Source organism: Thamnophis sirtalis, unplaced genomic scaffold (genome assembly GCF_051295495.1).
Source record: "Thamnophis sirtalis isolate CommonGarterSnake01/CBP01778 unplaced genomic scaffold, rThaSir2_p1.2 scaffold_10, whole genome shotgun sequence".
Taxonomy (NCBI): Eukaryota; Metazoa; Chordata; class Lepidosauria; order Squamata; family Natricidae; genus Thamnophis; species Thamnophis sirtalis.
The window spans coordinates 50,578,610-50,593,052 of NW_028261390.1; the positions used below are offsets into that span (position 1 = coordinate 50,578,610).

The 14,443-nt window shown below is 37.6% G+C and overlaps 1 protein-coding gene across 3 annotated transcripts in view; it reads left to right on the plus strand.

Annotated features, from left to right (window-relative positions):
* The window catches only part of ASB5 (ankyrin repeat and SOCS box containing 5), a 34,985-nt gene extending 23,519 nt beyond the window's left edge, over positions 1-11,466 (plus strand). For all 3 annotated transcript variants that reach the window (XM_014055260.2, XM_014055262.2, XM_014055264.2), the window contains 6 exons: positions 2,812-2,891; positions 6,086-6,193; positions 6,585-6,735; positions 6,829-6,963; positions 9,417-9,608; positions 10,062-11,466. In XM_014055260.2, the coding sequence (XP_013910735.2) occupies positions 2,812-2,891; positions 6,086-6,193; positions 6,585-6,735; positions 6,829-6,963; positions 9,417-9,608; positions 10,062-10,189 (794 nt within the window). In that variant the 3' untranslated portion in view covers positions 10,190-11,466. The remainder of the gene's footprint in view (positions 1-2,811; positions 2,892-6,085; positions 6,194-6,584; positions 6,736-6,828; positions 6,964-9,416; positions 9,609-10,061) is intronic.
* The last annotated feature ends 2,977 nt before the right edge of the window (positions 11,467-14,443 follow it).

Below are 14,443 nucleotides of genomic sequence, written 5' to 3' on the forward strand. Positions count from 1 at the left end.
ATGAATGTCATGGCTTTACAATAATGGCACATGCCACAATTTTCTAAGAAGCATAGCATGTACATTTAAAGGGAGGCATGGGAGGAAACAGAAAGTTAGCAAGGACGTGAATCAATATGTCTTGCAAGAGAAAATGAAAACAATGAAATGAAATGAAAACAGTAGGAAAGATTTTGACTGCAGTATTCTGCTTTTAACAAAATTAATAGTACCAGTGCAAACTCGGAATGCCTTAGGGATACTAATCAGGCACTTTATATGCTTGGTACACTTTCCCCAATGCTGCAGCTCTTAAAGCTAATTTGGCAGCAAAACAAATTGGCACAAAAGTGTAATGAATTCTCTGCAGAAGATGGATGAAGGAAGTTGTAAATAGCAACCATACATCTTGGGGTCTGTTGCTCACACAATAATTTGTTGCAAGATATGTGGCTTACATTTCATTTTCTGATATAAATAGTATATTGTTCCTTTTACTGTGGTAGAATTTTGTGCAGTGCTAAAATCAAATACTATGTACACATGTACATCTAATTTAAATCAGAAAGTTTATTTACTGCAGGGAGTGAACACTGGAAAGCTCATATGTATTTGTGGATTTCTCTTCAGCTGTTTAGCAATATGTTTTGAACCCATGCATTGAATTGCTTAGTTTGCGCAATAGGGCAAGAGCTGAATAACACACCGGTATTTTGATATGGTAAAAGAAATAGGCGCCATTTCCCCCTGGCTACAGCACTATATTAAGTGATTTCCATTAATTGACTTGCAGCTAATGGAACTTGCAGCTCAGTTCTAATATTTCATTCATTCTTAGGTTAACAACTTGAAAGCATTTCCATGTGTGGATAAATGAAAAAAAGTGAATACCATTAGCATTTTTTTCTATTCAGAGAATGATTCACCAGATGTATACTGAGGGTTGAGATTTAGATTTAGTAAGAACTAGACAACCCCATGGCCCATTGGATCATTGTTTCAGAGATACTTCATTTCCTAAAAAAAGAAACAGAATGATTGCGCAAAAAAGCAGTGGGAGCAGGAGCAACTTCCAATTTCCCACTGGCTCCTTCATTGAGTTTTCTTGTGGGGATCTGGCAGGGAGCATCAGAAATCCTTCCTTCCCCTTCCCCTCCTCTTCCCTTTCTTTTTTAGCAGGCAAATAAGTAGCTTTTGCTAGATGGAGCAAGGATTGAAGGATTGCAAAACTGGTTGGGAAATGGAATAATGAAAATGAAAATGATGTGAGCACAGCAGCAGGTCAGCAGCACAGCAGCAGTTAGTAGCACTGAAGCAGGACAACAATGTTTGGACAATGTACCTCAAATATTCTCAAATGTTATTCCCTAGGGAGTCACAGATCCCAGATTTTATATATAGTCTGTAAATTAGTCCTTTGAAGTACTTGGTTCAAACATTGTTGCCCTATGATGCACTGTTTCAACCAGTTAAAGGTCGTGACAATGAGAGCTTTGATATCGTCCTTGAGTTATGACAGTGACAGTTCAAAATTATGATAACCTTCCAAAGTCCCTAAGTTATGTGCGTTGCAGCATCAAGGGCATCATTTGCCCTTGCAACCAACCACAGAGGCACTACAACATACCCCCACCTCTTCACTCCCTCTATCCTGTCCCATCAGTCTCCACAGTCTGCTTTGGTAGCCCACTGGGTTCCACGTGCTCCTCCCAAACCTGATACTGGTCCCTCACTTTCGAAGATATCTAGAGCTCCAGGAAAGACTGGGCCACATGACAAAAAAGCAGCTGTCTTTTTCTCAAATGCTGGCCACCATGGAGATGGATGGAGAGCTTGGTGCACCAGCAAACCCACACTTGCCAGGTGCGCCCTGGGGAAGATCAATTGGACAGGTAGGCACCTACAGGCTGTAGGGGTTTACCCAGAGTAAGAGGACTTTTCTGGCAATACTGGCAGTTGTGGGGGAACCCACCCACCAGACCAGGGAGTACGCCCAAGGCTCTGGTACCCAAGACACTGCAGGAGGTGAGTGAGAACAGACGGCACAGAGCTCCCAGGCATGGTGCTCTACAACTGCCCTCAACTGGGTCATTGTGAGGTGCTCAGCCATCCCCAGTGACAGTGCAGCTGCTTCGTTTCACTCTCCTGCTACAGCTGCCCATCCACCTCGCAGTCAAAACTAGCATGAAAAATGCTCTGAATTGATTGTTTCTGCTGCCTTTGCACTACAATCCCCGAAACAGTTCATTCAAACTGCCCAGCAGTGTACAGAGGGTGCCTGCGCACTGCCCAGGCTGGGACCTGACAAGGCCTTCAGAGATGCAATGGATTTTGTGTTCTTATAGACGATACCATCCTCTGAACAAATGTGAGTGTGTGTTAAGAATACGAGATTTAAGGAAAACAGCTTTGCCAGCATCTGAAAAAAAGGCCTTTTCTGCCATGTGGCTCAGCAAGTTCTGGAGCTCTGGAGACCTTCGAAAAGTAAGTGAGTGATTGATGATGAAGACATTTGTGTGGAGAAGCTCCAAGCAGCTGTGGGAACCCCAAATGATGGGAAGAGGAGCATGAGGTATTTCAGTAGATGGGTGACCAGAGGCAAGTGGTCTTGTTCCTGCACTAGGGCCTCCCATGATCTTCCCCACCTCTGAGGTATCCCATGTGCACTTAATAACCTACACATTCGATTAATGAATGAACTGAGGAGAGCAAGGAACAGGCTTGTTCATTTAATGTGATTCACATAGTTATGTATGGTACATAGTTTGTATTAGTTCTTTTATATTAATGAAAGTTATTTAATTTAAACTATGCCATGATATTGTTCCATAGGCTCTTGGGCAGACCGCTCACCCCTGCATGAAGCAGCAAGCCAAGGGCGCCTTCTTTCTCTCAAAACATTAATTGCACAGGTAAAATGTGAAAATGTAACTAAAATCAATGTTCATTCTGTTAACTGTAAAAGCATTTTACTGCTTTGTTAAACATGATAAAGATATTACTTCACTCTTCATTAATCACAAGTATTGGTTTCTGTGGTTTCTTTACTTGTTTATACAGTTCCAAGAATCTCGCCACAGTAAATATGACAGTGATCAGGATTACCATATTTTTTGGAGTATAAGATGCACCTTTCCCCCCCCCCCAAAAAAAGAGGGTGAAAATCTAATTGCGTCTTGTATACTGAATACAGAATTTTTGGTCCACCGAAACCCTGCCCCCTTTGCAAAAATGGATGTGCAGAGGATTTGGGAGGCTTGCAAAGTACTCCTGGGAGCTGGAGGAGGGCAAAAATGAGCAAAAAATGGATTGTTTTTGCTCTGCACTAGCACCCAGGAGCACTCTACAAACCTCCCAAAGCTCTGCATGCCCCCCACCCTTTTTCTTTTCTTTTTTTTGCAAAAAACGAGACCTTCAGAGGATTTGGGAGGCTTGCAGAGCGCAAAAACTTTTTTTTAATTTATTTGTTCAAAATCATGGTGTGTTTTATACTCCGGTGTGTCCTATAGTCCGAAAAATATGGTAGATACATTGCCTCCAAGCGCCAACTTTAATGAAGTAATAAATATCCAGGCATAGTGTTTTAGGGTTCTGAACACTATCAATTTTACAATATAAAAACTAATCAAGTAACTGCTATCTAGGCTTAGGTGATAAAATCATCTAATTCATATTGTTGTTACAGGTTCTATGATAACTGTACACATGAGCTTTGTTTTGTAATAGATATTTATACGTATCCCTGTTCTAAAATCAGTATGTTAGCTACATTCGCAGGGCATAACCACCCAACATGATTTTTAAATAACAACCACACACACAACAGGTACAAGGCTGTAGGTAACCAGAATCATGATGTGGTTACAGATAAGATTATCTTAACCACAATGTGGTCTCAGGTTGGCTGACTCTCTAATATGATTCTGCAGGCTACATAACCCAGAACTGCTCATTACTCCAATTTATCCAAGAATTGCTTTCTAGTTGAAGTAGTTAAAATTGATGAGGAAGGATATGCTACTTACCCCTCTGCCTTCTACTACTGAATCTTTTAATACCCAGACACTGCGCTTCATATACTAAATATTTGCTGTAGATATTCTGTGCAATTTATGGCTAGTTTAAATTGTGGAACAGATTTTTCACTGTATTTTTATTTTTCTTATTAAAGTTACATCCCATATTTCTGCATGGGAAAATCTTTAAGGTGACTTAAAACAATTTCAGCATGCATATCCCCATGCCACAAGCCAACTCAAAAAATATTCAAAAAGTATGGACTGCCATCTTTTCATGTTTAAGATAGCTAAAAGCTTGAAAAACTCTTAAGTGCCCATGGCAGTAAAACTTTAGAATTTTCTATATTTCAGAGGATCTCCAAATTTGCAGTGCTGGGAACTCCCCTGATGTCAAAAATGTATGTAATTACCTCCATGAGTAATGATGCCGCTAACTACATTATCATCAACAACACTGATATCTGTTTCCAGAATTACCATTTCTGCAGTAGTTTTGGGTTTTATACATTGCAGTTCTAGAGGTTCCACAGGCCAAGCCCTCCAGCCAGCTGAGTCAATACGATGGGATCTGAGGTCCTCCCCATGTCTGAACCAGCTGGATGTGGGGAAGGCGGCTGCTGAAACCTTGGTCTTGAGTAAGCCATTTGGCTTCCAGTGCTGCATCACCTTGAGGTGTTTTAATTAGAGATACCTAGAGGTGAGCTTGGTAGTGCACTCTCTTCCTAATTCTAACAATGGGCTCCCACTTGGGATGAGCTGCTTCTCCCTGTCAGTCATGTGCTATATTTGACACAAATTCCTTGCCTCCTATCTTTTCTGGGAATCAGATCTCTTAGATGTTGTACTCCTTGCTCAACTATCTTTCAATCATCCTGGTCATCCAAAAACTTACAACTCCCTTCATATTTGCCGTTTTTTTCTAGGAGTCATAGCCAAGAGTTTGAGAATCCCTGCTGAATCTTTCTTTGTTGCTGTGAATTAGATTTTAGCAATGCAGAATCATGATCTTTGGCTATTTGCATTCATATACACCATGATTTATTGAGCAAGCCAGAAATGACAGTATGGCTGGGTTCACGTATAGTCCTAAGGTAGTTTACTTTTGGCTTAGCACAATCTGTGGACTCAGATTTATAAGTCAACATTTATGACTTGGCATTATACATGAAGTAGAATCTGTTTCTATAACTTCTAGAAACTAGAAGTGGTCTGAGTGTGGGCCTCAGAGCATTTCTAGTTTTTATACGATACAATTTAGTTAATAAGTAATGCAAATGGTAAAATTGCTTGTGTTCAGCTATCAGTGACAATGAGGGGAAGCCACAAATAAATGAGCTCAGAAAAAAGTTTGAGAATCCTGAAATGAATCATTGATTTCTCCTATAATCTGTGGTTAAATAAATCATGTTGTAACACAACCCAGACTGTCTTTTTGACAGACAAAGCAATTGGATTCTGTGTGACTGATTCTGTTTCCACATATTAAAAGACAGATTTGCTTTGAACCTCTATCAGATTTTTTCTGAAATCTGGCATGGGACAAAAAACAAAGAGTAAGCCAAATGACTGTAAAAATAGTAATTGCAATTAGCTGGTAAACAACATGGTTTTTATACTGTGGTTTCCAGTATTTAATCAAACCCCAAAATGTCTTGAAGTATGATTTTTTTTTCATAATTACATTCCTCTTGAACAGGGGTGTCAAACACTAGGCCCGCAGGCCGGATGTGGCCCATGATGTCGGATCTGGCCCACAGGACCAGCCTGGAAAATATAAGGAACCAGCCCATGCCACTTCGTCCCGGTCTATCCAATGTAAGAGGAAACATTCAGCAATTTGGGGAGTGGCATCAAGCTGGTCACACCCACCAAGTCAGCCAAACCTGCCCGGCCCCCCAAGGTCAACCACAACCCTGATGCGGCCTTCAATGAAATTGAATTTGACACCCCTGTTCTTGAAAAATTGTTAAATATATATGTTACACAAATATTGAATAAAGACTTCTTGTTATATAATTTATCTTTCATTAAGAAACTGAATAGTTGGGAGACTTGTTTTGAATGTTAATTTTTTGTTTTCTGCTTAGGGATACAATGTAGATGCTTTAACTATTGATCAAGTGACACCATTGCACGAGGCATGCCTTGGAGATCATGTAGGATGTGCTCGGATACTTCTCGAAGCAGGAGCAAATGTAAGTGATCACACTGATATTACTTTAAACTGTGGTTAAAAGCTAGAAAGCTTTTCTTAGAAACATTAGGTAAAATGTTTCATACCTACTGAAAGTCCGAATTATTACTATTTGTTTTTACTAAAATGACATTTTACTAAAATTACATACATCAGTTTACTTTACTTAATTGCATTCTGAATTGTTTGAGCATAGGAAAAGAGGTACAATACCTAGATGTTTGGTACATCTTGAAGTGAGAAAATTATGCAATGTTATCAAAATGTTACCCTGCAAACCCTGGCCTTTTCGTATCTCCAAACCACATTTGGATGCAAGAGAGCAATAGATACAAAGTATAATTTGTAAACATGTATTTTATCCCCACCAATAAATGTAACCAATATTTTAGGTGAATGCCACAACTATTGATGGGATAACACCCTTATTTAATGCCTGCTCAAGAGGAAGTGCATCTTGTGTACAACTTCTATTGGAATATGGTGCAACAATTCAATGGGAGAGATGTTTTCCTTCACCAACTCATGAAGCAGCCAGTAGAGGTAAGCCTTAGAATAGGTACATTACAAAATGTATCAGCCATTAAAATATTTAAGATTTTGTTTTAGGGATTAATTACATTATGCTTTCTTAAGGTCACAGTGATTGTCTAGAATTGCTGATTTCTTGGGGCATAGAAGTTGATCTAGATGTTCCTCACCTAGGAACACCTCTATATGTGGCTTGCTTTTCACAGCAGAAACAATGTGTTCACAAACTTCTGCATTCAGGTAATATATATTGTTTGATGTATTTTTATTTTATTTCTTCTTGAACTCAACCAGGCTTTCACTATACCTCTTACAGTGTTTATTTGCTATAAATAAAACCAACACATTTTTAAAGTAGCTCTGCATTGATTTAAGATAAACAAAAAAGAACATTATTTTAAGTGTAGTTTATTCCTGAAAAAAAATATTACTTATTTCTCATTATGATCAACATTATCAGAAGATTTCTGGAAGTCATTAATTTACAAAGATGATAAAAATGTATTATTTTAATATGTTTCCAATGATACTTGTTATAATTAATCCCTATGATATCAAATATACTGTGTATTTCAAATTTAGCCACTTTTCAATTAGGTTATATATGCAACTCAGCAATACATGGATCACTATCTATATTATATCTACAAAAATATAGTGAGGTCCCTTGTTTTAAAGACCCATACTTTTATAACTTAATTCTTATTAACGGAGTGTCATTTTTCTTTAAGATTCATTGATTATTTATTTATAAACTTGCATTGTTCTGTCTGATTACTCTGGCTAGGATTGTTATACCTCTGCAAAATCAGCTCAGGCTATACATTGACTGACTGATTATATTTTATTTCTATAACAAAAAAGCAAAGTCTTCCTTCAATTCGTTTCTTGGAGATTGCAGGAACATGCACAAGAACTTCCTCAGTAATAATTTCCAAGTGATTTATCAATATATTTTTGGGATGTTTTCTTTACTTCCCAGTTTAGTATACACTCTTGGGAATGAATTCATGCTGATCTCCCATCTAATGTCAGGTCTGATCCTATTTATTTTTTAAAATGTAATCAAGTATATAAATGCTGCCAGCTAGTGTGATAAATAAAATATCAAGGCAAAAACCAAAACAAACATAAGAGTTTAAAAAAAAAACAGGAACAAAATCTTTCATAGCCGAAGAATGCCTTTGTCTGGCAGTCTGGCAGCAGCAGCAGTATCTAAGTTAATTGATATCCAACAATCTAAGTTCAAGGTGACCAGTTAACAAATTAGGAACTGAACATGTATTCTTTTTTTATATATATATATTTTATTTTTATTACATAAACAACACATACACACAACAATAAAAAAACAAAACAAAGAAAACAAAAAAAAACATCATCACATAAAGCATGTTGTTTGGTTACAGGTGTTTTAACATCCATATTCTCGAATAATATTTACCATCTCAGATTTTTCATCTAGTATAACTAAATACCTCACATTCATTGTACAGTATATGTTCAGTTACAATTAGTATTATTTTTTTTCCAGTAAATCATGATTCCCTTACATTCTTGATTGTCTATTTGATAACAGTATATCTTTATGTAATCCCATGTAATAGATTTTTTTTTTTTACCAACCATTTATATTTGTATATCACTATTTTCAATTATGCATAATTCCACCAATCAACTATCGGGTATGCTTATGTTCATTATTATCCTTGTACATCATACATTCAAACAGAAATCTTATTCCTTCATTTTTCAACAAAATATTCTAAATAGTCGCTACATATATATACCAATTTTCAATTATTCCCTTATTAAAATTATTTATCAACAACAAGATATCATTGTAATATGAGAATTGAACATGTATTCTTAATGTGGGTTGGGCCATATCTCCAAAAGAATGACATTGCTACCTTAACCCAACCAGGTTCTAGAAATATACACACCAATTTACTTTCTTTATTCATCAAGTTATGGATGAACAGTATCTACAGTCAGACCTATTATTTACTAACAGCAGCAAGAAGTTAAGGTTACCAGTGTTCTAAACATCAAGACCACAGGTCCAGAAGTGGGGCCTATCACCAATGTGTCCCCTTCCATATCTTCCTGAACCCATTATTTTTGTGATTGGTTCCCCACTTCCATCAATAGATTTCTTCAATCCCTCATCTCACCACTGCATATGCACACATTCTACTCATCATTATATATCTAAATGCTAGATATATTAGTCTAATGTAATCTAGTCTGATGTGATGTATACCTAGATTCTTGAAGTAAGTACCTCTGATACGAAACTATGTGACTGGTAATACCTATAAGACACACACTTCTAAAGATGTCCCCACTAGCTAGACTCATTTCTCTGACATACAGGAGGTTTACTAATGCAGTTTTCCCAAGATATTTAATGTATTATCTGACTTTGGCAAAGCTCTCTTTAGTTTCTGCTTTAGAAAAGCAACTAATATGCATCTATTTTACTGGGCTTTTATACTTTAATTAGTTTTACTATTATTTCCAAGTTATATTAACTGTCTTTAATACTCACTGATGTGGAAAGAGAATATAAATGAAATAAATTTCTAACAAATGTTTATTTCTGAGAAACAAAACTGTGATTTGATTATGATTCTTTGTTAAAATATCTTTAGGTTAATGTAAAATGTGCTCTTATTATAAATCCCTAGGGGCAAATGTTCAAAAAGGAAAGTTTTTGGAAACTCCATTGCATGCAGCTGCAAGGCTACCTAATACTGAAATAGTAAACATACTTCTTGACTTTGGAGCAGATATAAATGCCAAAAATTCTGAATTTGAACGACCTGTAGATGTCGCTGTTTCAAGCAGCTTGGTGGAAAAAATACTGCTGTTACATGAAGGTAAAGTTTGTATTTTTTTCTTTCTGTGTTGCTATTGGGTTTTGGATGACAGTATCAAGCCCAAGCTGCTTATTTTTCTCTTTCTCAGTGCTGAGGAAGCACATATATTAGATTTAGAATGAGGGGAGAAGAATTTTTCATCCTCCTCTCTGACTACAGCAGGTTGTAAGCTTCACTTTCTCTGGAAATACTTTTTTTTTTAACCATAAATCTATTTTCTTTCCCAAATCATTCAAGGTTTTGTTGAACTTTGCAAACATTCCTTAATTTTATTTGTGAAAAATATACATATGTACTACATATCTCTTAGATGCATGTCAGTGCACCCAAGAAATTTATTCAACTAAAATGTCTGTTTGAATATGATAAAAATATATAATGTAATAAGTATAAAATGTAAGTTCTTGAGAATACTATCTAATGATACCTAATGTCATTTTTATTCAATTGCAGTTACTCCATGTTCTCTTTGCCAGCTGTGTCGACTACGAATCCGAAATTATATAGGAAAGTCTAGATTGCATCTTGTACCACAACTTCAACTGCCAAACATCTTGAAAAATTTCTTACAGTACCAATAAAATAGTGAATCGAATCAGAACTTAAAGAAATATTCTACAACATGTTACACATGAAAATTAAATGATAGGGAGCAGCCTAAACAAGCTTGCCTGCTCATTAAAATTTAAAATCATGCCAAACATAATTTGGAATTGCTTGAAGTACTACTAAAATGAAACATAAATGTGTTCATATTTTACAGAGCTATACAAATCCTTTGAAAAAAGTAATCTTGAATGCAAAGTAATATGTGTGAAGGCCTTTTTTAAATGATTATAGCAACCAAATATTTAAGAAGCTGCTTTCAACCATTTCCACTTATGCAGTGGCTATAGATGCACACAAATGCAGACAGAGGAGGCAGCAACTTTCTCCACAACTATCTTAGCAATTTAAAAAGTCGGGCTTTGTGCACTCCTTAGCCTGTTCCGAAGCATGTTTTAGGAAGGACTTACACAGACCTAATATTTTGAAAATGTTGTATTTTTTTGTTTTTACAATATAGTCCTTACTGATTAGTCACTCCATTCAAAATTTACTTTTGTTCAGTCTAAGATCTGTGGTGGTGCAGTGGTTAGAATGCGGTATCATAGGTTAACTCACTGTTCACTCCAGGAGTTTGATTCTAAGTGGCTCAAGGTTGATTCAGCCTTCCACCCTTCCAAGATCAGTAAAATGTGGACCCAGATTGTTGGGGACAATATGCTGACTCTGTAAAACTGTTTAGAGAGGACTGTAAAGCACTGTGAAGCAATATATAAGTCTAAGGGCTATTGCTATTTTCAGGAGACTATATTGCACTGCAAATTATAAATTCTGTTTGAATATCTTCTTTCTTAAAAATATAGGAATGGCAGTGGAGAGAAAGAGAAGCGGGATTTCAAATAAATTAATGCCTCTAATCGTTTCCATATTTCTTCTCTGTATAAATTCCCCAACTTGTGATCCCAGGTCACAAGGAGCTTTCCAAGGTTTAGATGCAGTTCTAGACTTTTTTTTCTTCTTCTTAAACTGCAACTGAAATGAGAGGCTATTAAGCATAAGATTGGGAGATGATTATACTAATTTCATTTAATAATTTAATTGCAATACAATAATCCTTGAGATACAGCTGCCCATTATACCAGCAAGTGGTGATGGCCATTAAGGGAAATGGTCTTGCTTAACAACTGCCACCCTCTGTCCTCCCAGACAGGGCCATTAAATCAACACTTGGGTTGTTAAGCAGAAGTGGGAGTAGTCTTTGGAGGTCTAGCATATGCCCAGGCCTGCCTGCCCGTCCCAAAGGCCCCCCCCCCCGAATAAATCATCTTATGCTCTGCTTGCTGTCCCCTGAAGATCTCCATGTTTCTCATGTGGGGGAAAGAAGGTGGGCCATGCCTCCCGGAAGTGCCCATCATTTTCTCCACTGCTTTTACAAAGCCATGAGCAAGGGACAAACCACTCCATTTTGTTTCTTAATGTGATCTCGATAGCCTGACATCTGGAGATCTTCAAAAGCTAAGTGTGCAATGGATGATGGTTGTGTGAAGAAGAGGCCTAAAGCCTGTGTGGTCCGAGTGGGTGGGATGGGATGGTGGGGGAAAGAGTCGGGGGGATGTACTGCAATATCCCTGAGGTTGGGTGTAAGGATGAATGACCACAGGGGCTGCAATGGCCATAACTTCTAAAAGGGGTCATAAGTAGCTTTGGGAGGGAGGAGGTCTGTCGTAACTTTGAACAGCCATTAAGTAACATTCATATCTAGAAGGCTACCTTTAAATTTAAATGAAATCAGATCATTCAATTTTTGTTCTAGGTGTGCCCATTTTCTGCTATATGCCCAAACTTTTGGCCTAATAAAGATCATCATTTTCTGTAAGAATTAAGTTTAGTTGAAAAAATTTCAGTTACTTCATTTGTAAAGAAATAATATGCAGCTCTTAGTAGCAGGTTGCCTATTCAAATACTGCTGTTCCCACAGAAGCTACTTTCTTTATGTTCCTACTGCAGTTGAAAGAATGAGAGTAGCTACTGCTTTTTAGATTTTTGGTCTTTTGAGAGCTGGAATGGAATGATCCTACAATGTATGCCTGTCTTTAAAAATTTCATGAAATGCTATGTAAGTAATAATGTAGATAATGGGAATAGGGGAGAATGTCTAGAACGTGTAAATTTTGCATAAAATCTATTGTTTAGTTTAATTATTGTTTGATATATACTGAGTAAAGATGAATGACTATGTGTTAAGTACATTTTATTTTATTTTTTCTCTAAAACAGAAACACATATATAAAACTTGAAAGATGGTTAAACAAATAAGTGTCATTTTATTTTCAGACATCTCTGGCATACATACTTTATGAAGATCTACTATTGTAAATGTGTTTGTTTTTCTTTTGTCATCTAGCCCCTAATTGTCCTGGGGTCACCAAGGAAATTTCAGGACAAAACAGGGATTTAACTACTACTACTTTAGTCACTACAAAAGAATATCATAAATGTTTGCATATTACTTTAAAATGCACAGAAATAAAATATGGGCACTTATAAATAATAAGATTATTATAAAAGATTAAATAAATAAATAAATAAATAAATTAAACAAACAAACAAATAAATAAATAGTACAAAACAGATTTGATGCCACTGGATTTCAAATGCACGTAGTTCTCTCGCCTACCCTGCAGTTAGCACTAAGCAGTCATCCACTGCGACTGTCAGCAACTACCTTAGCCTTTTTCCTTTTAATTTTTTTCTTTTCATCATGACACTGGTGAGGCCCCGCCTCCCCTGACTGCACATCCCTGGTCGGTAGATAAATAGGTACCAGTTCATTGGGAAGGTTACTGCATTCCATATTTTCATGCTGGCCACATGATGATAGAAACGTCTCTCAGACAATAGAGGTTCCCTCGGCTGAGAATCAGATAAGCACTGCACCCTTCAGTCGGTCATGACTGGATGGGAAATCTTTAAAATTTTAGTGTTCCATCTTATACATCTACATTTGATTTATGTTTCCTATATGAAGAGCTTTGCATATGTCAGCCCATACTTCCTAGCAAGATCGTTTTGGATTGGATTTCTGTGCAGTAGCTACTCTCCAGCAGTCTATGAGCTATTCCACTCTATTTTGTGTCATCTCCAGTTAAAAGCATATTGTCAGGCATGCCTCCTTCAATATCCAAGCAAGAAAAACCTCAACTTGAATAGAAATAAAGTAACTTTTACTAGATATGAATTGAAAGCAGCAAAAAGGAAAGCAAGATCTGAGCCAAAAAGGCGTGAACATGTACATATCAAACGTTACCCAGCACTCTCCCTCCAATTCCGCAACCCAATGTCCAATCTGCAACTCCCTAAGGTGTCATGTGGGGTGCATTTTCAAACAGCCTCATCAAGTTGGTATGTGAGAGGGTTGGCCTTGACCAAGTCCAAACATCAGTCACCAGCATGCACAGAAGATGGTGAGAACTAAACTCCCTTCTTCATAACTCCTCCATCACCAGTAATTTCCCCCTCCCAAATATCTCAAGCTCCCCCGCTCCCTGTTTCTATGGCAGCCGATAGCAGGCAAGGAAAGTAGAGGCTGACACATATTTCTCCAAATAATTAATGAAAATATTGAAGAATATAAGATCCAGGACTGTCCCATAGCTCTCTCTAAGTTCTACTGAGTTAATTCTCTAAGAACTACTGATTAGCATACTTGAATTATGTATTCTGAACCACCATCTATCATTATGCCATCCAATCCACATTTATTGAAATATTTTGCTTAAGACAGAATGGATTCTGACCTGTAGCCTGACAGCTATTGTTAATGTTATCTGGATGTACTTTCTATTTTTATTTTCCATACCTATGATTTTTGTTCATTTTCAAACTTCTCCTCTAAATTTATTAAGGCCAAAGGGTGTGTGGTTCATTCATGCTCTATGGCCGTGATGGCGAACCTATGGCACGCATGCCACAGATGGCACGCAGAGCCCTCTCTATGGACACATGAGCCGTCGCCCACCTCAGCTCCACTGCATCTCCTGCCGGCCAGCATGTGGGAGACGTGCGTGCATGCGTGTGGGGGTCACACTCACATGCACGGGGGAACGGGAGAACACGGGGTGGGTGGGGGTGGAGCACTTTACCTGGCACCCAATTTTTGGCCTCTTGAAACCAAAAATGGGCCATGGGGGGACCCTCCTCCGTGCTTAGTTCCAGGAGGATTCAGAGAGGCCTACTAGGCCCAAAACGGGCCTAGCAGGCATGCTCAAGGGGGCAGGACCTCCAGGGAG